Genomic DNA, 24,885 nt, shown 5'->3' with positions numbered 1-24,885 from the left:
TTCATAAATTGCTTTGGAAAATTGACTTCAGTGAGTTGAAATATTAGTTTAACCTTCGCCATCAGAATTAGACATAAAGAAACAGAATGGATAGATAGATATATCCCAAGGCTTTGTTTTTAATGGATCTAACTTTGAGTTTTCTTTTTATCAGCTCAAGGACTGTAAGCAGGTGGCATAGAGTAGATATGATGTGTCTATCAAATGGTCCTGTTTAGAAGGACCTCAAGGTCATCAAGCTTCTTGGCTGCAGGTGAGCACTATAAAACATGATCAGTTGTTGACGGGAGCTGTGCAGAGTGCCTCATAGGATACAGACATGACTTGCCTCTGGACTCTTCTCTGCTTGGCCTTTATTGGCAGCACTTATGGTAAGTGAAGACCCATCTCCTGTAGTTCATGAATCTATCTCCTTGACTTCACAGGCTGCATCTTTACTTAATATTCCACCTCTTTAACTAATAGAGCCGGCTTCTGTCGGTAACTGGTAACTTGCTTAAACTAATAAAACACCTACTTTAAGTTGGCAGGCTATTTCTGATCACTTATAGATTATTTTAATCTTATTATTTATTTGTAATTATTTAAACATGGCAAATCCAGACATTTCTAAGTGGTGTAAAATAAGATATATTTTACTTATTTGTTTTTGTTGGTTTTATTATATCAGAAAGAAAGAAGAAAAATCTCACCAAACAATAAACAATTTGTATATATAAAATAGTGTGAGTGCTCAGTGAATTATAACCATCAAGTAAGCAGCGGCATAATCGTCACATCATTGCACCAGCCAACCTAACCAACCATAAGGTTGGAAATACTTTTCTTATTACTAGAAGAAAAAAAATTAAAAAACACTTATCTCAATAAAGATGATAAAGTTCTTAAAGAAGTGGATAATGCTGATCTTCAGAGTACTTGTTAAACCACGGTGGCTGATCAATGTTGTCGCTGAACTTAACTTGCAATCCCCCAGTGACAAAACGTGTCCAAAACAAAATCCATAATGTGAATCTTCCTTTCCTTAACATGACCTCATGTTTCACTCGTAAGCTTCTTCAGAAGGAAAGAACTTCTCCGTGCAGGAGAAACCACAGGACTCCCAGATGCCGAAATCTAGCATTTTAATTAAGATTATTATACTTCTATTTTTTAAGGTGTTATCTGGTTTTTATTATTTGTCATATTCAAATAACATAATAAACCAATAACAGCTGAAACATAAGCCATATTCAATAAAACAATAAAAACATTTTTATTTTCTTCTTAACCGTAACAACAAGGTGGTGGGGAAGAACCTGCATAGAGTGGTAGGTGCAACTCTGGCTACCTTTCTAAGTAGACTGGATGATCCGTGTTGGTCCTTGTCTGCCTTCTTTTACTATCTGGTTAATATTGAAAATGATTTAACTGGCACTGCTGTCAGATTATTGCTTGTTTGGGGCTATCTGCTAATTTTCAGTGGCACTTAACTGGTGGGGTGTTGCAGGGCAGGGGGCCTAGTGTACTTGTGTGCCTAGGGGCCCTCAGTGAATTAATCCTGCCCTGGGCCTGGGATAGGCATGTGTGATCTCTCGGAGAGAGAAAGAGATAATGGTTACTGCGGATGGTCAGGAACAGCTAGCGCAGCTTAGTAAAAGGAGCCCTATGTTTCAGTGTTTTACATTTCCAGTGCCTAGAGTCCTTGCAGAATCGCAGCCAGTGGTGCCTAGTAACGCTGAAGTCTGGCACTGCCCCTAAACATGCCTACTTCCAGGCTTCAGCGTTACTAGGTGCTACTAGGTGCCATGGACCCAGGCACCAGTTCCAGAGCTGCCTAGGGACACTTAATTTTTTTAATGAGTTTTTAATTGGTTTTTAATGGTGCAGCCAATTATTGCATCACTTAAAAACAATTAAAACACTTAAGTTAGGTGCCTGCCGATGCCTTTCAGCAACTTTTTGCAGAATCCGGCCCTTATTGAATTAGGTGACTACTGGCAATTTATTTTTTTTTAATTGGTTTTAAATTGGTTTTAATGGCACTTTAAATTATCAGAGCCAATTAACCAATTTTTTAAAAAAATCTCTCCTCCCTTTTATATATTTTGTGCATTTTTGTATGTGACTTGAAAATTAATAAAGAATTTTTATTAAAAAAAAGCACAGAAGAGGTTTCTAGCGCCGGCCAGCGCGCTGAATGTCCTGTGCTACTTCAACGCTCATAGGAACTCTGTGACCATAGGAGCAGTGCAGAGCATTCAACAAACAAGCTGATGCTAAGAACTTCAGCGAAAGGGTAATTGATCGATGGAATGGTCTTCCACATAAGGTAGTTGAGGCCAGTACCACACTCAACTTCAAGGGACGATGGGACCGTCTGGTGGGGTTGCTCCAGAGAAATGCTTAAAAAATGGATTCTCAAGGAGTGGGCAGACTTGTTGGGCCGCCGGCCCTTTTCTGCCATCATATCTATGTTTCTATGTTAACTTCTTCTGTGCTTTTATAAAAGGGGGGGGTTAAGTTAGGTGCCTAGATGGGTAGGTGTCCCAATCTAGGTGTCTACCGGTAGATGCCATGTATACGTAGAATCAGTGCCACAGTGCCAGTATTCTATGACACTGCACCTAATTTCTAGGAATGTTCCTGACCCTTCCATGCCCCTCCCATGGCTAAGCCCCCTTTGGAAGCTGTGCTAAGAAATTTGGACACGCATGTTATAGAATAGGACATATGGCAGATCTGCATGCAACTCCTGATTATTGCAATTACGTGCTTGTTAGCTCCAATATATTCAGTGTCACTAGCTATATGGAGAGCAGCTTCGAATGTGCATACTAAGTTAAGTGTTGATGTCAGAGCTTATTTTAGTATGCTCACTGCACCGACTGAATAATGGGCTGGTAATTATATCTGTTAATCCAGTCATCTATATTAAGTATCCTTGATTACTGTAATATAATCTATCTGGGCGTTTACAAAAAAATAAAAATTTAATTAAGAGTGGTATAAAATACTGCAGTCCGACTGATTTTCGGTCTGAAAAAATGGGAGCACATTACTCCTTATTACCAAAGCTGCATTGGTTGCCGATTGAGGCCAGAGTTCTATTTAAATTCGCATGTATTTGCTTTAGATCAATTTTCAGTATGTCTCCAGGTTACCTGATTTCCCATTTCTCTTTAAACCACCCTAACAAGCCCACACGTACTGTAAAGTTTATTTCTTTTCTTACCCTACCGTCAAATCGTGTCGTTGTAAGAGACTTCTCGAGAGGACCCTCTCTTTTCAGGCAGCCAAAATGAATGTCTGGTTTGGTAAAATTATGCCAGGAGTCCCATCTTACTACTCTTTTAGAAAATTATTAAAGATACAACTGTTTGACAAATCTGTAACCAAAGCTCCCTAATCTCTTTCTAAATATAATTATGTACTGTTTACACTTTTTAAGAAATTGATGTACTTTTATGAATTCTATATTTCTTGAATGTTCAGCTTACTTGTTCTGAACCGCCTAGAACCATCCGTGGTCTGGTGGTATATAAGAATTAAGTTAGTAGTGGTGGTAGTAGCTTAGACAGATTGTGAGGTCACCGGGACAGATAGGAAAAATGCTTGCGTACCTGATTGTAAACTGCTTAGATATATACATTGGTTAATGTATACAGTATATAGATATATACCTACCTATAGGTATGGTCAGCTAACCCTGCTAGTAGTAGTAATTATTACTGGAAAAGAGTAGCCTTGGACTACATTGCTGGGTTAGTTTATGGCAGAGAAGTAGATTTCCAACAAGTGAGCAGACAAATAGGGAACAGAGCTATTACCTCTGCTCATTGGGAAAGTGTTGATTTCTTTGGCAGTCAAAGTGCAATTTTTTTTTTTCTTTGCAGGCTGTGGGACTCCAGCTATCAAGCCCACTATCAGCAACTACAACAGGATAGTAAATGGTGAGAGTGCAGTCCCTGGCTCCTGGCCCTGGCAAGTGTCCCTCCAGGTATTGTGTCATTACCCCGAAACAGGGCAAGCTATTTGCAAAGGAGCTGGAAGACAGCATTAGGGTTTACTTGGAATGGGTAATCTGACTGCTTTGGCTTGCAATTTAATATCCGTTTTGAGCACACTCAGGGCCAGATGCACAAGTTCCAGCAACCTGATAAAATCTTTCCCAAACCGTTATTTAGTTTTCTTTAGCAGGTGATACGCAGCACAAATAACATGCAAATTATATGCATGCTATTACATAAGTTGTTAATCTTTGGCACTATCTAAACACACTTGAATGAAGAGCCATCAAATAGCTATCAATCACCGAAGTGTCAGAACTAATCTAATGAAGTGCTGCATAAATGTTAGATTAGTTCTGACACTTCGGTGCTATAAGAATTGCCGCTGCTGGGTCAGATCAGTGGTCCATCATGCCCAGCAGTCCGCTCCCACAGTGGCCCTTAGGTCAAAGACCAGTGCCCTGAGTTTAGCCCTACCTGCGCACGTTCTGGTTCAGCAGGAACTTGTCTAACTTTGTCTTGAATCCCTGGAGGGTGTTTCCTCTATAACAGCCTCCGGAAGAGCGTTCCAGTTTTCTACCACTCTCTGGGTGAAGAAGAACTTCCTTACATTTGTACGGAATCTATCTATTTGTGCAGTAGCCCGGTAAAAAGGGAGGAACTATGGCTGGTGCCTGCTCAGAAGAGCTAGGTGTCTGGGTACTGGCCATTGCTGAATATTTAACTTTAACACTATGGGCAGTGTTTGAAATCAATGCTGACCGTGGTGTTTAATTATGGGGGTGTTTAATTAGATGCAGTGGGGGCAGGGGAGTCATCCACCCTGGGTGCCGTCTTGGTGGGGGTGCCAGCCCCCATCCTCCTCTCCTCCCCAGCTCCTTCCCGACCCCCCCCCCCCCTTTGCCATGTGAACCTTCCCTTTCCTCTTTAATTTTCCCAGCGCAAGCGGCATCACAGATGTGCTGCCCGCATCGGTGTCTGCTCTCTCTGATGTCACTTCTGGGTCCCGCACCTAGGAAGTGACATCAGAGAGAGAGCAGACACGACGCGGGCAGCAAGTTCATGATGCTGCGCACGCCATGAAAATTAAAGAGGTAGGGGGGAAGGGAAGGGGGCACACATGTGGGCAGGGGTTCAGGAAGGAGCAGGCGACAGAGAAGAGGGTGGGGTAGGAGGGTGCCACTCACCTTTGCTTCACCACTGGTTAGATAGTAAGTCCTTCAGGGACAAGGAAATATGTTCGGATTCTGAACGTAACTCACCTTAAGTGACTGCTGAAAAATCCTGAGCTAAAATAAAAATTTTAAAAAGGCAATAGTGCACACATTATGGAACAGCATGGGTGCTGTAACATGTGAACAGCTTGGGCAGTCTTCAGTCTACCCAGAAGCAACAAATACAATATATATGGGCGTGCAGATCACAGGTGCGATAGCAGTTTTAGCGCAAGCTACAATGCCGCGTGTGCTAGACGCTAATGCCTCCATAGAGCTGGCGTTAGTATTTTCCATGTAGTACGGGGTTAGCGCACGCATTGTAGCACGCACTAAAAACGCTAGGCACCCTTCATAAAAGGAGCCCCTAGACTTTTTATTCTAATTAAATTCACTGTTTTCTGCTGTTTCGTATATTGCATTATTTTGTATTTTTTTTTTTTTTTAATTGTGTTAGATTAAATTGTATTTATCATTTTTGTATTGATAGAAGTTCAGCTTTGGTAAACCTGTTTTGAAAAGTAGATTTTTAAAAGATATAAAACAGTAAATTTTAGCACCCACATACAGATTCGCCATGTTCCTTTTTTAAATGAAACCCACAATGTGTCATTGTTGCCGTTACATATTAGGTACACCTTCTGAGAACTAATTACATTGTGACCCCCATGGCCAAATGGACACAATCAGAGCTGATAGTCTTTTTCCTCTCTGCTCTTTTTCAATACTTCTTTAGGATGGGAACAACTTTCATTTCTGTGGTGGATCTCTCATCAACCAGAACTGGGTAGTAACAGCTGCCCACTGCAGTGTGAGGTAATGCGAATGCACCGAATGTAACAACGTAATCTCCTGGGTATGAACAGTTTCTTCTTCATGTAAATCACACAGAATTCCTTCTGGGGATCCCTAGTGAGCCACAAATACTAATGCAATGGAGCATAATAATGTAATGTAATCTGCCAAATCAAAAACATTTGATAGGTCAAATTGCATAATGAAAGCCTGCTTCTCCACAGTAAGTAGCTGACTCTAATATTAAGGTTCCCAGCACCGTCTCAGTCCTATAATCAACCCAAGAACTGGACTGAAAACTATGAAGAATATTAAATTGGTCCAGATAGTCTAGTAATCGAGCTGTAACTAATCTTTCCATGACTTTTGCTAGAAAAGAGCTGAATGCCACTGGCATGAAACTGGAGACATCACTTTAGGAGACTTTGAATTTTTCATTATGGGGGTAAAAATTATTTTCCCTTTGTTACTATGAAATATATTTGATGATAAAGAAGCCCTCAACCAATTCAGAATGACAAATTTAAAGCTCACAGGAACTGTTTTCATTAAATATGTAGGCCACTTATTCACTTTGCAATGTGATCTTATCAATCCTTTAATCAATCGATCTACACACAGGGGTGTCCAACCTTTTGGCTTCCCTGGGCCGCATTGTCTGAAAAAAACTTTTCTGGGGCCGCACAAATGCTGCAGCAAGACAGAGGAAGGAGCCAGCAAGACGGTAAACATCCGGGGGCAGCAGAGGAAAACACTGCATCACCCTCGACCGGGGCCGCACAAAATACTTCACGGGGCCGCAGGTTGGACACCCCTGGACAGTATTTCCTTCCAGGATACAGGTTGAAAGATATTAAGTTCTCCTGCCAATTGATTTACAAATGGCCCATCGCATCGTCATCCATTTTGGCAGTTCTGTACATAACTTTTCTATGTATAATTTGAAAATAATCTGCTATATGAAAAGATGAAGTTGAAAAGTTGTTTTTAAATTAGATATATCTTTCTGTCAAACTAGTACAATACCTTTTACTGTTTTCTCATAATTTAATTTTGTATTCCTCTGTTGTTTTCCTGCATAAGAACTAAATTGACATTTCTTTCCTTTCGCTATCTCTTCTCTAACTTTCTTTCTGTTTGTTTGGAAGGGCTGTGGATCATTAGTTGAGCTGCAGCCTATGCGCTCAGAGGTTGTGAGATCAAATCCCAGTGTTGCTCCTTGTGACCCTGTGCAAGTCACTTAATTCTCCAGAGCCCATCACTTTGAATGTAAGCTTTGAAATGCCAAAACCACAAAAAGGCAGTAGCCAAGTCACCATTCCCGTTCCCTTTTCTTGATTTCAATTGTTTCCAATAAATGCTAAATTGAGCTATTTAATGATCTGACCATAATGTTGGAGACTAGTTTATATTATATTTAGTTGAAAAGAACTCCAATAAATAGACAGGAAAGCCTAATCCACCCATTCTTATAAGAATTACATTAAAAGAGAGACCCATAGACACATTCAACCTAGGAGAAAATTGGTATTCCTAAGTCATATTTAACCACACTTATTGAAAATCATGTTCAATCCTCTAAGGCCTGCTTCAAATAATATGTTTTCAGCAAAATTTTGAATTTTTTTATAGCTCATTTCTGACGTAATTTGTTTCAGGAGATTATGCTAAAGAGTCACATGACCATCACCATCTATAAAAATAACATCTATAAAAATTATTTTAAACTTATGTTTACCCCCAGTTCGTTAAATGTGTTAAATTTTAACTAACAAATTTGTTTTTATGTCACCATTAATATTGTACTTGTTTCATTTATTATTACATGTTATTTTATTGTACATCGCCTAGCAATTTAAATAGGCGATTCATCAAGAATAAATAAACTTGAAACTTGATAACACAGTATTAGTTACACCGTCTCTTTTTGACAGATTTTACTCCTGGTTATACCCTAAATTTCAATAAGAAAACAGCAAAACTGATTGCTTTCTTCTCTTCTTGCAGTCCTAGTCGCCATCGAGTTGTTCTTGGGGAATATGACCGGTCTTCAAGCAGTGAGCAAGTTCAAGTCAAGACCATATCCAGGGTAAGTTCTAAGGTTGAAAATGGTGTTACTGGCAAGTTATTCTGTGTTTCCAGTTTCAATATCGTACCATTCTCTGTTTGGACAATATGTCTCCAGTAGCTTGTTATACATGGTCTTTCTAAGAATTTCTGCATAACACCTGATTATAGTAAATCTGATCAATATTTAGCTGGTGGTGGTCAGCATTTTTTAAGCTAAATTGGCCTCAGATATTTATTGTTGAGCCCCAGCATTGAACATCCAGCTCTCACCGGGTAAGTGGGAAATATAGCAAGCTCTGACTGATATTTAGCTAAGAATAGAAAGGAAATATCAACCTCATAGTCACCAAGGCAGAAGAAAAAAGTGAGGCTCTCATTGATACAGGATTCACCAATATTCAAAAAAGGTACCTTATTGCAAGTTCAGAAGTGAGGTATTGAGGAAGGATTTCACACGGCTGGGTCAGCCTGCATTGCGAACACGGTGCAAAGACAGGTTTCATAAACACAACTAGTGTGACTAAGAGAGGAAATTAACCTCAGATGCCTGCGCTAATGAAAAGTATGAACTTATAAATGACATGTGCAGGAACAGGTTCTCTTTCATAGGCCTACATTACGAGTCAACAAACCTTATTGAAACCTCGGGTATGTTCATAGTTTTGTGCAAGAACTTTATGCCATGTCAAAGGCAGGTAGGTATAAGTGCTCATGCCTAGCTGTTGGCAGTTAGGCATGTAACTCCAGATATTCTATAACATGTATAGGACCAATTTTTGAAAATGATTTGGGGTGCTGAACTCAGAACTCACAACAAATTTCCCCTCACTCTCCTGCCGGCGATCTTAGGGGGGGAAGTTGGGGGGGGGTCAGCAGGAGGGATTGGGTACCCTCCTGCCGTGATTGTCGGGAGGGTTGTTGGGGGGGTCAGCAGGAGGGGTTGGGCACCCTCCTGCCACGATCGCTGGGGGGAGGAGAGACTTGTGGCCGTAGCCACGGCCACTATACTAATCACAGCAGGGAGATCCTTGCCGTGATTAGGTACAGCGGCCGCGTCTACTTACCATGTAGACCAGCATTTTGCTAGCCTATATTGTAAGCATCTCCCCTTCTGCTAGGGAGATGTGTAGGGCCGCCTAGGTTCGCTTAAGGCGACCGCCTAGCCCTAGGCGAGCTTAGGCGGGCTTGAGGGCCTCTCTAGGCTCCCTGGAGGCACCTTCAATATAAGCAGCCTGCCTGAGGAGCATTTTTTTTTTTTTTTAGAAAAAGTGCCTCCCAATTGGCTAATTAGACAGCTGTAGGATACCTACAGCTGCCTACAATCAGGAGCACTTTGCAGAATCAGGGCCTTAGTGTCTCCTTTTCTGCAATAGGCAAATAAAATATTTAAGTAAGCATTGGTAATGTTTCCTGAGGTATCAATAAGATTTCTTTAAGATAACATATAAACATTTCTCTTGCTGAGGTAGTTGGTAACTTGAGAAAATTTCTCAGACACAAACTGGAATATCTCACAGCATTTTCTAAATTTGAACACAACAGTTGAGAATTTTTTATAAGTTCCACATGATTATTTACATCTTGATATACATTCACGATCTGTTTAACACAATGTTCTATATTATTAGTATTCATTATATCATTAGTATTCATAGCTGCAAACTGGGTTGATAAAGCCTTACCCAGTTCAGATACCATTGTCCATATTGTTTATTGTTTAATTAGTTTCTTGATTAAACGCTTTATCGATTCTGCAAAGCGTTGTACAAAGCACTTGATAAAATAACATTGTAACAAACAGAATTACCATTAAAACAAACTTTTTTTAAAAAAACGAAAATACAAAATTATTAGACGAACTACAACACGTACTAGGTTAAAGAACAGATTCTGAGAGTCTTTGGAGTTGAATCAGCACCATTGTTGCAGCCAGAGCTTCCTCTGCAGCAACCAAATCTGGGGGCCCTGCCCTCATGTAGTCAAATTTCCTCATGACTCCTGTTCCAGGACACATTGTTCTGGAATCTGGGGACTTGCCCCTCCGTCAGCTCCTTTAGCTTCCCCCAGAATAGCCAAAAGACTCAACAAAATTCAATGGCTTCTAGCTGTAAAGCCTTCAGGACTTATGTTATATGTGGTCTCATTTCCTGCCAAATCTTCTCAAGGTGGAGTTCGAAGCAGGTTACAGTCAAAGAAGAATAGGTTACATAATGGATAGGTATTGAGTAGGGTCAAGAATGATTCTTAAGTTACATGGCAATGATTTACAGTCTTGAATCAGAAAGAGATATATTTGTAGATCTGTTACATAGTAGGTAGATACAAAATGTGGTTTGAGATGAATTTCATGTTACATGCTATTATACTGTAGTGTTATTACATTACATTAGTGATTTCTATTCCGCCATTACCTTGCGGTTCAAGGCGGATTACATCCAAACTAAAACAAGAATTACATTTCAACTTTGAAGTAATAGATTAAACAATGAGATAAAATTTTAAGGGAGAATTATGGGTTTTAGATAATGTTTGGTAACTAGAAAAATTAGAGAGTACTAAGGATTTATAGAGTGTTGGATGTTGGGTTAGGATTGTTGTGCTGGATAGGTTTAACGTGTTTTTTGAAGAGTATGGTTTTAATTTCTTTCTTGAAGGTTTTGTAATCTGTGGATGAAGATAACAGAGTGGTGAGTTGTTTGTTCAACTTAGCTGCTTTGGAGGCTATTAGGTTGTCATAAAGTTTTTTTCGTTTGACATCTTTGAATGGTAGGTAATAGAATAGTGAATGTGTTCTTCTGTGTCTGATTGAGGAGAGAATGTTTTTTATCATTCAGTCCTGGATTTCTAAAGACTACAGATCGGTGGCAGTGAAATAATTCTTACATTATATCACAGATTTCTAAAAAAAAAACCGCAAAAAACAAAACCTATAGATTTTATATAAGTAAAAGTATGCTATGTAGGTTTGGGTTAAACTGAGTTCATTGATATAGTTTCATGAAAGAACCATGTTTTCAGGTTTTTCCCAAATTGGGTGTAATTGGAAGTGGATCGAATCTTTATGAGAAGTGAGTTCCAGTTTTTTGTCACTTGATAGCTGAAGGATTTGCAGTGGGATGATTTATATTTGAGATGGAAATGATAGGATCAGCTGATTGGAGTTTTGGTGATTTAAGGATCTGCCTAATAGTTCTGTGAATCTGGTAAAACTTTCAGGGGTGTCTCCATATAAGGATTTATGTGTCGGTTAGCATAGTTTAAATTCTAGTTGTTTCTTTTTTGGGAGCCAGTGTAAGTTCTTTCAGCAATGGTGTGACATGATCAAATCTTGACTTGTAGAATATTAGTCTTGCAAAATTCTGTATCAATTGAAGTTTTTTCATTAGTTTTATTGAGATTCTTGTAACAAGACATTGCAGTAGTCTAATGTGGATAATATTATTGATTGGACAAATACCCTACAATGTTGTTGGAAGAAATAGAGTCAGATTCTTTTTAGTTGTTGTAGTTTAAGGAAGAATTTTCTGACTATTTTGTTTATTTTTATTGAGCTATCTAGAAGGGAGGGACTTACCGGTTCTGGGTATGTAGAAGAAGACCACATGTCATGTGAAAGAGAGATAGATATCAGTGCTGAGGCTGGATGCTGACCTACCTACTAATGGCGTCATAGCAGCCAGCAACTCCCCAACTTCCAAAAAGCTCTATCCAGTCTATGTGACAACAGAAACCCTTGGTCCTTGAAAAAGATTAGAAGGCATCGAGGGTTCTACAGGGTAAATTCTAATTTTCCCTATCTTAGAAATTTAGTCTGAGCAGAGCTATGCTGCAGCTGTCATCTTGCCTCCTCCCCAGCAGTTTCTAAATAATGTTTCTTAACACTGAAATTGTTAGCTAGACACAAGTCGATCTTTTTTATGACATCCACTTTTTAATAAGAGTGAATTGCTTCATTTTCAGATGTTCGGATAGCTGGTTAGATGATCTTATGGTTGATGAAAGTACACAGAACAACAATCACGACTCAATAGGTTTTAACTGTCGAATTGTCTTCACCTAGATCGGGGGTCGGCAACCCGCAGCTCCAGAGCCGCATGCGGCTCTTTTTCACCTTTGCCGCAGCTCCGGTAGTGTGGACGCCCCCTGGCCCACGGGACTCCCACGGGGATGAAAACAGCCTACTTAAATTCTGGCGATGCAGGCATGCAGCTTACAAGTCCGGCGTCGCGGTGGGAAATAGCCATGCTGAGCAGTGAGCTCAGCACGTACACAGATGAAAGCCTTGCTTGCTGATTGGTCCGGCGGCCCCGCAGTGTTAGATTTGTTTTATAATGGTTTTGCGGCTCCAAGTTTTTTTTCTTTTCGAAAACGGGTCCAAGTGGCTCTTTATGTCTTAAAGGTTGCAGACCCCTGACCTAGATGATTGAAAACCCAATTAGTCAAGCAAGTTGGGGCTTTATTAGCAATTTTCCAAGTTTCCTGAGTGGCATTTATGTTTAGGGTTTCAAAATGTACTAAGATTAGGGCACACTCCATGAAGTTACATGGTAATACTTTTTTTTTTTTTTTTAATTTATTTATTTATGAATTTTCAATTATAATCAATCAAGTTTAAACTTGTACAGAAAAGCAAGATTCAACAAAGAAAGATCCAACATGTTAAGTTCCAAGAAAATAAATTCTATCTTAAATCATGCTCAAGTCCTCATATAGGATCCAAGATTCACACTAACGGAATTTAAAGCAATCATATTCAAAAAAGAAAGAAACAGTAATAGGTAGAACTGTAGTAAGGTAGTCCTCTATATATCATGCATCATGAGCTTTCTCCAGTCTTGACAGAGACAGGAATGTTGTCAGTTGTGAAGGTTCAAAGAAAACAAATTTATGCGACTTATAATGAATGATACATTTACATGGGTATCGAAGAAAGAAGGTTGCTCCCAGGTCAGTAATTGCTGGTCTTAACAAAAGAAATTCCTTTCGACGCCTGGCCAAATCAGGAAACATTTGAACTTTCAATCCCAGAAATTCCTTGTGTTTATTTTTAAAATATAACTTCAATAGCCATGTTTTATCCAATGTAAGAGCAACTGATAGGAGTAAAGTAGCTGGAATGGCTACTTCCCTGTCTGAGGACTCTATTAAGGCTGATATATCCAAAGGTTCTTGAATCACTTCTTGATTCGCTTCCTGAAGGTTTTTTTGATCATTAGTGTCTTTAACAGGCAAATAATAAGCCTGTGTAAACGGTGGCATAGAAGATTCAGGAATTTCAAGTATTTCTACTAGGTAACATTTAAGCATATCTCTGGGAGTTGCTGTGGAAATTTTTGGAAAATTAATTAATCTAAGATTATTGTTTTTGGAGAAATTCTCAAGTGATTCAAGCTTTCTTCTAAGTTGGTATTATCCTTAACCAATGCGTCCTGTATTACTTTAAAGGATTTATTATTTTGTTGTTGAGTTTCAATCTGTGATTTAATATCAGTAGTTATTTTCTGTAATCCTGTAATCTCCTTATCATGTTCTTTAAATTTTTCTTCCACTTGGTTAAATTGAGAAGCTATAGTTTTTGGAATTGTAGCTACCAAGTCCCACAGGGCGTCCAACGTTACCACCTGGGGTTTAACAAGTTGAGGAATTGTAAATGTAAAGTTTTATGCTCACCCACTGGCAAGTCTTCCAGCTGCTGTTCAGGCTGTGCTAAACCTCCTCCTACAGGTGTTAGTGCCTCAAACTCCATGCTCAGGGTCCCAAGCAAAAGCTGGGAGCTTGAGTCTCCATTCCTCGGATCGAACTCTGCTGCCTCTGGAGGAGGAAGTACTCCAACACCCGGAAGCCCCCCCTCCCTCGGGGAACTAGTCGTTTGAGGGTTCGGAGGAGGTGCTCTTGCTTCAGAGCAGAAAGTTGTTTCAAGCCCCAAGGAGATCTGCTGTGCGCCGTTCCCTTGCAGCGTCTCCAGCGGGGATAATCGCCCTGTGTCCGCTGACATGCCCTGCATGCGCCGGATAAGCTCCTCTATGCCACCAACCGCGGCGGGAGTCCCGGAACGCCACGAGGCTCCAGCGATGCTTCTCCCTCTCCGCTTCGGCATACTCCAGGTAATTTTTAAAAAGCACTCGTAAAGTCCAAACTTCGAGGAGGTTGTCAGGAGCAAACACACAGACAACCTATTCAGTCGCCATCTTGGATCCTCAGTATATCACATGGTAATACTTTTAAAATAAAAAGGAGGAAATATTATTTTGGTGAAGGAATAGATAAGGTATAGAACTCATTACCACAGGATATGGTATCAGCGGATAGCATATTTAGATTGATAACAGCTTTGGACAAGTTCCTGGAGGAAAAGTCCATAGTCTATTATTGAGACAGAAATGGGGAAAGCAACTTTGTGCCTACTAATTGGGATTCTGCCAGATACTTGTGATCTTGATTGTCCACTGCTGGAAGCAGGAAACTGGGCTAGATAGACTCAGTATGGCTATTCTTATGTTCCTACCACGTTAACTGTATGCTTATATTTGGTCATTTTACTATTGTTATGCAGATAACAAAATCATAAATTTTCAGTTAAACTGCTGTTCGCTACTTTGGATGAATCTCTTCATAAATGTGATTAAATAAATAAATAAAAGGTGGACTTAAACAGTATCATCCTTAACCTGATGTTTCATGACTTTTTTTTTTTTAGGCCATTACCCATCCCTACTGGAATGCCAACATCATCAACTATGACATCACCTTACTGAAACTGTCATCGCCCGTCCAGTTGAACTCCCGCATTTCTCCTGTCTGTCTGGCTGCTACCAGTGATGTACTACCATTGGGCATTACCTGCGTCACCACTGGCTGGGGTCGCCTAAGTGGCAGCTGTATGTATGTTAGATATAATGAGGTTTGCATGCAGATTAAGATCTTTATGCAAGCACTATAAATATCGTGCTACACAATATACCTTAAGATGCATATTAAGATAGTTCTCTAATATATTAATATGTGTGTGGCAATTGGCCATCGGGACCTTGGGGCCAAGGGAGTGCTATGATGGTCCCGATGGCAACCTCTGCTTAACTCATTATATTAGATTATAAACAATTTTTTATTGACTGAAAAAAGGCGATATCATAAGAAAACAGCAAAATATAAGAGACAACAAACAGTGGCGGGAAACCCGATAGAACAAGGCTAAACAATACAAAGGCACATGTCAGTTATATCCACCCATGTACCCCAGAAATCCCCAACACTCCCCGCATTTCCCCTCCAAGCATGGAGGGGGGGGTTGCAAAATCATCCCAATAACGCACGGGAGTCCAGGGACCCCCCGAGCAGGGAAAAGCCAAAACAGGACCAGACAAGCCAGTCTTACAATAAAAGGAAAAATATGAAGAAACACACTCCCCCCAAGGTCTGGACTCTGATGACCCTAGGGCACATACCAGGTCTGGGTATCCCTGCCATAAGACATTTCACTTATTATTTAAGATATTATATTTATATATAAAAAAATATTTTTGAGAGACTGTTGGAACCTGTGCTTTTTAGTTGAGTTTATTAAGTCTCACGGGACAGCTTATCGTATAAACTCCTATTTTATGGTTTTTTGTACATACTGTTGCCCTTATCTTTCATATTAACCAGTTCTTTCACTGTAGCCTGAATAGCAGACAATTTCTTCTCCCCTGAAATCATAGTGAAGAGAAAGTGCCCCTCCTCACCCCTTAAATAGCATCATTAATCTTCCCCCTGATCAGCAACCTCTTCCCCTCTTGAATGCTTATTAATGTACAGATAGGTATTACCTTCCCCTTTCCACTCACCAAGGAAGAACCCCCCCACTCTCCCCCCCCCAAAAAAAAAAAGCATGCCACTACAATAGACAAAGAAACTCTCCACCCCTTCAGATTCAAGTTTTACTTCAAAAGGGATGGATCTTCACAAATGACAAATCCTAGAGGCACTTCATCACTATTACTCATCCAGAATCATTTTTGAAGAGGTGGGAAGCAAGGCAGAATGGCTTCTTCTTTTTGGCCATTTTTGAAGTGCTAAGGGGGCCTCCTGAGTGAAAGAGGTGGTGTTGAGTTAACAGACCTTTGTTAATGGCTCTGGTGGGATGGAAGAAGTAGGGAGGGAATGTGTCTCTTGAGCATGATTTTAAGAGGTGACAGGAAGCAATGCAGTCCATAGAGGCTGACTCTGTAAGGTGGCAAGAAACAAGAAAGGGTGGTAGATGCGTGGAATAGTCTTCCAGTAGAGATGATGGAGACACAGACTGTGCCTGAATTTAAGATGTGGGAAAGGCACTTGGGTTCTCTTAGGGAGAGGAGGAGATAGTGGATGCTGCGGATGGGCAGACTGGATGGGCCATTTGGCCTTTACCTACCATTATGTTTCTCTGTTTCTAAAGCTGATGTAAACATTAGACTAAGTTTTGGCGTTAACGACCTTTAGTATCAAGGCTATGTATGCTATGACAAGTGCTATCATTATACTCGGCATGAGGTGGCTGGATTTTGTTTGGTTTTTATTTTTTGCATAGTCCACATATGAAAATATATTATGACTGGTTCTGTTTCTAAAACTACAGGAAACTCACTTGAATAAAGAAGATTCATCAATTCTCTTTCCTTTCTCGTCTTTATTGGGGTCTATTTGGGCAAGGGCCTCCTGAAACACTGAACCTCATTTTCAAAGACTGGTTATATTAGGGCATTGTTGACATTATCCCCTAAATTCTATACATGGTGTTTAGAATTCTGTGCGCAAATTTATGCATGCGCCTAATTTGTGCAAGCAGTTTAATCGAATAACAAGCTAAATAGTGCCAATAATTGGGTGTAATAATTAATTAGCAGTGCTAATTGGCATAAATTAGAATTTATGTCTGCATTTTTAGGTGCTGGGTTCCATGCATAAATTTTACGCATTGCTCCAAATGTGGGTGAGGATCAGTCTATGCACCCTGTTATAGAATAATGGGAATTTGTGCCTAATTTAGGCAACAAGAGTTACCCCAGGGATTAGTTGATGTCTAGTTGGGTGTGGCTCCCATTGCTATGCGCCATTCTATAATCATCGCCTAACTTTGAACAACGTTGATAGAATAGCACTTAGAATGACAATTTTTTTGGTGCTGATTTTTCGGTGCCATTAATAGAATTTGGTCCTGTGTGGGCAGACTGAAGTCTGACACCGTTCAGTTCTGCCAAACTAAGGCACTCTTATACTAAGCTGTAGTAGAGGTTTCTACTGCACCCAATGGTCATAGGAATTCTAAGAGCATCAGAGCATTTAGCAATCTAGGTCACGGTAGAAACATCCATCGCGGGGGGGGGGGGGTTATTCACTGTTTATATTTAGCACTTCAAATATTCTAGAATTCTGCTCATCTGAAAATACATAGGTGCTTTATGATTTAATAAGACTTAGAAATGTAGAGAATTGCTTATCTCTTTATTGTCTAGCTAACGCAACTCCTGCCAAGCTGCAGCAAGTGGCTCTGCCCTTGGTTACTGTAGACGATTGCAAGAAGTACTGGGGTTCCCGGATCACTGACGTCATGATCTGTGGTGGCTCAGCTGGAGCCTCCTCTTGCCAGGTAAATTAATTTACTGCATGGTTTTATAGATTCTTTTGAGATCTGGCTGGTGAACAGTAAATTATCCAAAAAAACTCCATAAATCAATAAAACAGGATAAACTCATAGCACCTTATATAAAACAAAAACAGAAAAAAAAACAGAAATAAAAAAACAATATAATACATGTTCAATTTTCCACATTCGGCACATACTCTTTCAAACTACCAGCATTCATGTCCTACAGCAATAATAAGCAATAATATTGTTAATTAGAAAGAAATGTAAAGTTTACAATGTCAATTTCAAGATTCCAGTTTATTGTATACCAATGTTTCTCAACTTCTTCAAGCCAAGTACCCCCTAAGTCTAACAAATATCAACCAAGTACCCCTGCCCAAGCTCTACCTCAGACCCAGCCAGACTCCACCCTGACCCACGCAGGCTCCGCTCCTGACCCCACCCTCATAATAATAGTACTAATTGTAATGCAATATCTTCCATCTATTTTTTAAATACACACAATATAATCTTATTAATACATAATGGTAACTACAAAATTTAAAAAATACAAAGCACACTGTACACACAGAAAATGTTAATTATTATTTATATTTGGGGGGGTGTTTCAAAGAGGTCAAGGCAGATGACTTTAAAACATGCAATGTCACCTCAGTAACAACTATAGAAAAATAGATAAATATAATGCAAAATATAGACACCAGATATAAATTCTCAAAACTGACACATTTCCATCACTAAATTGAACATAAAACCATTTTACCTACTTTTGTTGTTGGTGATTTCATTTCTCTCTGGTTGCACTTCCTTCTGACTGTGTATCCAATATTTCTTTCTTTCTGCCTCCTGCATGCTTCCTCTCCTCCGGACCTCATTCCCTTCCCCAACCGACATCTCTCTCTGACCCTCCATGAGCCCAACTTTCTTCTTTTCTCCTCCATCCCTATTGGCAACATGTCTCCCTCTAACTCCCTCACTGTCCATCTCTCCCACCCCCTCTACTGCCACATCCAACATTTCTCCCTCTCTCATCCCCTGGATCATGTGCAGCATTTTTCACCGCTGCCCACCAGCCTCATGCCCATTTCTCCTTCTATCACCCCCTCTCCAACACAATGCCACACCTCTCCCTCCATCACTATGTCCAACATTGCTCCCCCCTTGCATTCCCTTCAATCTGTCCTTCTGTTCCCACTCCACCACCATATCCAGCAGCGTGCCAGATTTTAAGAAAAAATGGGAAGCTCTGTGGGTTGACTTCGAAGGGGGGGAGGTCAGGTATCCCCGGCAACGGCTTCAGCAGAAGGGAGGAAGCAAAAAGGAGGAATTCCCAGTAGTGGCTTCGACGGACGGGCAGGCAGGGAATTTCCTATGCGGCGACCAGGCCGGGTACCCCCAACAAGCGTCCAGCGTACCCCTAAGGGTGTGTGTACTGCATGTTGAAAAACACTTTTGTATACCATAGGCAAAGCCCCATCATGCAGTCTGAAGACACAAATAAAAAAGGCTGGACATTAATACATTTTCCAAACAACTGTAGTTTTTCAATTAAAACATACAAAGTAATCTAATTTAGTTTGTTTTGATCCTTGAGTAGGAAAAGAACTTTAGATTGTGAGCCCACTTGGGTCAGAGAACATACCTATATATATATAAACCACTATGAATGTACCACAAAAAGATAGTACAGGCAGTCCCCAAGTTATAGACGCCTGACTTAAGTACGACTCATATTTAAGAATGCAATAGTGGCTTCATTTGATTTCACTGAGCAGTATTTCCAGTGGCATAGACTCCTACACTTCTCCTGTAGCATATTCAGGAATGATGCATGGCCACATTGAGAACAGTGTGTGGTTGTGCATGCTGTACCTTAGAGGGAACGCTGGTAGGGACAGTTGGCCCTTATGTCAGCTGCAGGGCAGGATTATTCATCGAGCGCCCCTAGGCACACAAGTACACTGGGCCCTCTGCCCCAACCCACCCCACCATGTGCCCAGGCAGAAACAGGAAGCTGCATCAGAGGGAAGCTTTGGGCAAGCAGCACCGCTTGCACAATTACAGTTCCCGTTGCTTTTCTTACCTGCGTTGCTTGCTTGTCTTACTTTCCGTTGATGGGGGGGGCCGCGTTGCAGATCAGGATGGGGCCCGCGTTGCCGATCGATTCTGGAGGGGCCCATCACCGTTTGGAAGAAACAATGTTGATGCCCTCCTTCATCGGGCCCCCCTTGACCATTTTGGGCCCTAGGCACGTGCCTACTTGGCCTATTGGTTAATCCTGCCCTGGTCAGCTGGGAGCAGAGGTAAGCAGCAAGAATCTTTAAATCTACAAGTTCTGAGTTACATACAAATCCAACTTAAGAACAGCTTTAAAATTGTAACTCGTTCTTAACCTGGGGACTGCCTGTATATCAAAAATCTCATCTAATTTAATCTAATCTTGTCACACTCATTACATATATATTAACAGCACTCTACCCTAACCTAGGGTTACCATATTTAAGAACGGAGAAACCCGGACACATGGCTCCACCCCATTACACCCCAGCCCCACTTTTTTCTACCTCCAGCCCCGCCCCCAAAAAGCCTCCTCTCTTTTTTACAACCTCCAGGCCACTTCTGGAAGGCCTTCAGCATGTGCAGATGCATGTGACGTCATCCATACATGCTTGTTGAAGGCCCTCTAGAGCTCGGGGCTTTCCAAAACCCAAACTTTATAAAGAGGACATGTCTGGGTTTTCCCGGACATCTGGTACCCCTACCCTAACCTTATCTGAATACAAAAGCTACATTAAAAGGCCTAATTCTGACTATTTTCTTTACTTTCATTGTAATGCGTTCTTATTTAACTGTTGTTTTACCAAATACACATTTACAACACTAACAGGAGGTGCCTGCCACTCAGGGTCTAAGTTTTCCAAGATATACAAAGCAGTTAGTTCCCTTCTATTGAACCCTCACTCATAGCCCTGGGGTGCTGACTCAGTTCTGCAGACAATGGTCTATGGCTAGTTATTGTTTGTTCCCGCTGAGAAATTCTGATTTTATCAAAGTAATTTACTGGCAGGTATAGGCAGATAGCACCAGACCTCCGTGGGTATGGGTGTTTTTTTAATAGTAACTGGGCTTCCCAGCCTCTTCCCTGACTATTCCCACACCCAGCACCAGTTTCCTTATTTAGATTCAGGGACATCTTTATTGTCCTGAGTTCAATCGTGAGTCACCCCCATTGTAGCACAGTCCCTAACATTAATTGTACATGAAGCTCAATGACCAACACAAGGAAATAGTGGTGGAGACGGACAAACTGGATGGCGCTGGGGGAGTGGAGTCAAAACGAGGCAGGGCTGTGTGCAGAACAGGGTAGGGCCCCACGTCCTTTTTATTTCAAGGCAAAATCTGGTAACCTTAAGGAAAGGGAATCATATGCTGCTTTTTTGTGATTACACATTCAAAGTGGTTTATATATATACTGGTAAATATTTTGCACCCAGGGCAAAGGAGGATTAAGCAACTTGCCCAGGGTCACAAGGAGTAGTGCTGGGATTCAATCCTACAACCTCAGGGTGCTGAGGCAACAGCGCTACCACTAGACCACTCCTCACCACTAAAGTATAGAGCATTTTTCCCGCAGTAAAACTTAAATAACTTTAACTTTCACACTTTAAAGAAAAAAAAAAAAAGAAGCATAGAGCACAATCTGACAGTTACAACCCTAAAGTCAAAGGAGGTTGTAGGGGAGGTGATAACCTGCATAGACTGGACTATGTTGGTTTTTATGTGTTGTCATTTACTATATTATTATGTTAAAGGGCCCACACTGTGACCCAATCTATAAAGGGTTTGGGCTGCAGGCAGGAGAAGCAGGCAAGACATGTACACATATGATTTTGGAATCTCCATACATGCCCTCTAATGTGGACCTTGCATCTGCCTGCTCGATGACCTCACTCAAGATCACTCTATTAAAGCATTCTCTTTTGTTTCTCCTTTCATAAGTGGTAACAAACATCTCTGTATAAAATCAAATCTGCCTTTCCTTTTATTGTGCGTATCCACTATAATAAAACCCTTATCGTGATTGCACACTTCGATCTCTGTGCGCCATGATCCATGCGTCCGTGCCGCAGTGCCTGCCTCAGCTGATTTCCTGCCCCGATCTCCGACGCCAGCTGACTTCCTGCCTTCTGACTACGCTGCCGCTGCCGGGACACCTCTTCTTCTCACCCCCGGACCAGCAGCGGCAGCTGCCGCGGTTTCATCAAGCAGCCGCAGGGCATTTGCTAGGCCAGCCCACTTCGCTAATGCAAGGCGGGCCGGCCTAGCAAAAACGACAGGGGGCAGGGAGAGAGATAGAAAGAAAGACAAACAGAAAGAGAGAAAGAGGGCAGGGAGAGAGAAAGAAAGAAAGAAATGCCTAAGTCTACACATCTATTCTAGCACCCGTTAATGTAACGGACTAAAAAAACTAGTCAAGAGATAATCTGATTATATTCTTATCCATTGGTGTATCTAGTTGCAATTAAATAATTTGAATAATAGTCTAATAATAATTATTTTAATAATGTCCTTTACCTATTTTCTGCTAGTATTATGTCTATACAGTTATTTCTCATGAACCTGTCCTGATGTGATATAATCAAGCATTATTTAAGCTGCCTTGCCGTTGGTTAGCGCGGACACAATTAACCCCCAAATTCTGTATATGGTGCCTAAGGTTGTGCATGCACATCATGTGCGTGAACAACTTTAATTGGCTTAATCAGCGCTGATGATTGACAATTAACACCTGTTAACACTATTTGGCATCAATTAAAAAATGTGCATACAACTTGGTAGGTGAATTTCAGAAAGGGCTAGATTCACAAAGGGCATGGATCGGATCCCGATGCATGCACAGGCCATCTGTAGATAGTCTACAGGTGCTTAAGAGCAGCGTCTTTTTTTAAAATTGGTTTTAAAACTTTTTTGCAAGCCTGTGGTTTTAACCCGCTTTAAACCAGCGGGTTAAAACCACAAGCTTGCACTGTGGGAAGGGCAGGAGAGATTCGGGGCAAGTTCGGGGCAAGTTGGGGCAGCAGGAGAGAGCAGGAGATTCTGGGTGAGCAGGAGATTCGGGGCAGGCTGGAGATCGGGGCTTATAGCAGAGAAGCAGGGCAGGGAGCAGGACGGCAGAAGCCTGGCCAATCGGAAAGGGCTTGAGTGACTGGTCCTCAGCAGTCGCTTGTTTGTGATCGACCAGCCCAGTCGGTGTCGATTAGTGAATTGTGAACCTGCCTACTTTGCATGCCGTTCCCCTCATTTGCATGCGCAGATCGGAGGATGGTCGGCAGAGAGGTAAGTGAATTGGGCCGGTCACAAATGGGGTCGCAAACCGATCAGTACACAATCGGTTTGCTTAGTGAATCTAGCCCAAAGTGTTATATGCCATTTCCAGTGTGTGGATCTCAAAGGGGGTATGGTCAGGGGCAAATCATGGGTGTTCCTAGAAGTTATGCACTGACTACTTGGTCGGCACATAATTTAGGTGCAGGCATATAAGCGTGGTTTTAACTGGTCTAAATGGGTAAGCCTAAAATTATGACACACACTGGCGCTAAACTAAACTAAAACTTAACCTTATATACCAGGTCTTCAACCAAAGGAAGCTCGACGCGGTTAACAATAAATTAAAAAAGTAAAATAAACTGAAATACAAGAGTTAGTTTTCAAAATGTTTAGCGAATAAAAAAGTTTTTAGAAGTTTACAGATGATTCTATAAGGTGCGCATAACTTTTACAGAATCCTGCTTAGTGCCATGCTAGTAGGTGTCGATTATTTTGGTACCATATATAGAACTGGGAAGGTATGTTTATTGCTTATTGATAGCTTTTTTATCTTTACTAATGACTGGGGAGTCAATTCAGAGCGGTTTACATGAGCTTTAGTGATGGTGACTAAAGTATGTCAAGGAGATCATGCTATCATACTGTCCCAATAAGATAGAGACCCTCTTCACCCCGGCTCCTTCCTGACCCCCCACCCTCCGACGCTTGCGTGCCCCCCTTCCCTTCCCCCGTACCTTATTCTAGGCACAAGCAACAGCATTAACATGCTGTCCACATCATGTTGGCTATCCCTATGACATCACTTCCTAGGCGCGGGAGTGACGTCAGAGAGAGGCAACACCAATGCAGGCAGCAAGTTCGTAATGCTGCTCGCGCAGGGAAAATTAAAGAGGTATGAGGGAAGAAAAGGGGCACACGTGTGCAGCAGCGGAACGGTGAGGAGGACAGGTGCCTGCGCCCCTTAAAAGAACTGCCCCCCTCCCCCACACCCCTCTTACTATGCCACTGAAAACAGGACTTGAGTAGTGAACCAAAATGCTGTTTGTTTAAAAACTTCTGTGCTAAACATAGCACTAATTATGCAAAAATATTTTCACTCATTTTGCAGGGTGACTCAGGTGGCCCTCTGGTGTGCCAGAAAGGAAATACTTGGACTCTGATAGGCATAGTCTCCTGGGGGACCTCCAACTGTAATGTCCGGGCTCCTGGTGTGTATGCCCGTGTGACCAAACTACGCAGCTGGATCGACCAAACTGTTGCTACAAATTAAACCATTATCAAGACAAGTGAGACCGTTCACATGGAAAAAGACGATGAACATGGCACATGTGTCTATTGCTTCAGTCTAAAGAAAATTTAATACGAGTGAATGTTTTAATCCACTGGAAACCTATTAGAATGCATGTCAGAGCTCATTCTTGTAACTCAGTAAAAATGTTACTATCGGGTACAGAAATAAAATCAATTCAAATGCTGTAAGTTGCATGTAGTTTTTCTTTTTGTTAATTTTATGCCACTAAGATGCTCTCTCTAGAGCAATAGTCTCAAACTCAAACCCTTTGCAGGGCCACATTTTGGAGGGCCTCAGAAAAAATAGTTAATGTCTTATTAAAGAAATGACAATTTTGCATGAAGTAAAACTCTTTATAGTTTTTAAATCTTTCCTTTTGGCTAAGTCTTAATAATAATATTCTAATTTATAGCTAAAGAGACATATGATCAAGAAACTGTTTTATTTTACTTTTGTGATTATGATAAACATACTGAGGGACTCAAAATAGTACCTGGCGGGCAGCATGTGGCCCCCCAGGCCGCGAGTTTGAGACCACTGCTCTAGAGTGAGTGATGTGATCCCTCAGTAGGGTTCTAGTTGTTTGTAGAT

The 24,885-nt window shown here is 41.1% G+C and overlaps 1 protein-coding gene across 1 annotated transcript; it reads left to right on the top strand.

The window, feature by feature from the left end:
- Nucleotides 1-319: 319 nt before the first annotated feature.
- Nucleotides 320-24,273, top strand: LOC117359653 (chymotrypsin-like protease CTRL-1). Its single transcript, XM_033942848.1, has 7 exons — nt 320-371; nt 3,876-3,979; nt 5,940-6,019; nt 8,006-8,087; nt 14,766-14,946; nt 17,542-17,675; nt 24,112-24,273. Exons 1-7 carry the CDS (start codon nt 320-322, stop codon nt 24,271-24,273), a joined length of 795 nt encoding a protein of 264 aa, XP_033798739.1.
- The last annotated feature ends 612 nt before the right edge of the window (nt 24,274-24,885 follow it).

This window comes from Geotrypetes seraphini, chromosome 4 (assembly GCF_902459505.1).
Source record: "Geotrypetes seraphini chromosome 4, aGeoSer1.1, whole genome shotgun sequence".
Lineage (NCBI taxonomy): Eukaryota > Metazoa > Chordata > Amphibia > Gymnophiona > Dermophiidae > Geotrypetes > Geotrypetes seraphini.
The sequence above is the reverse complement of the archived record's forward strand: the minus strand, read 5'-3'. Positions and strand labels throughout refer to the sequence as shown.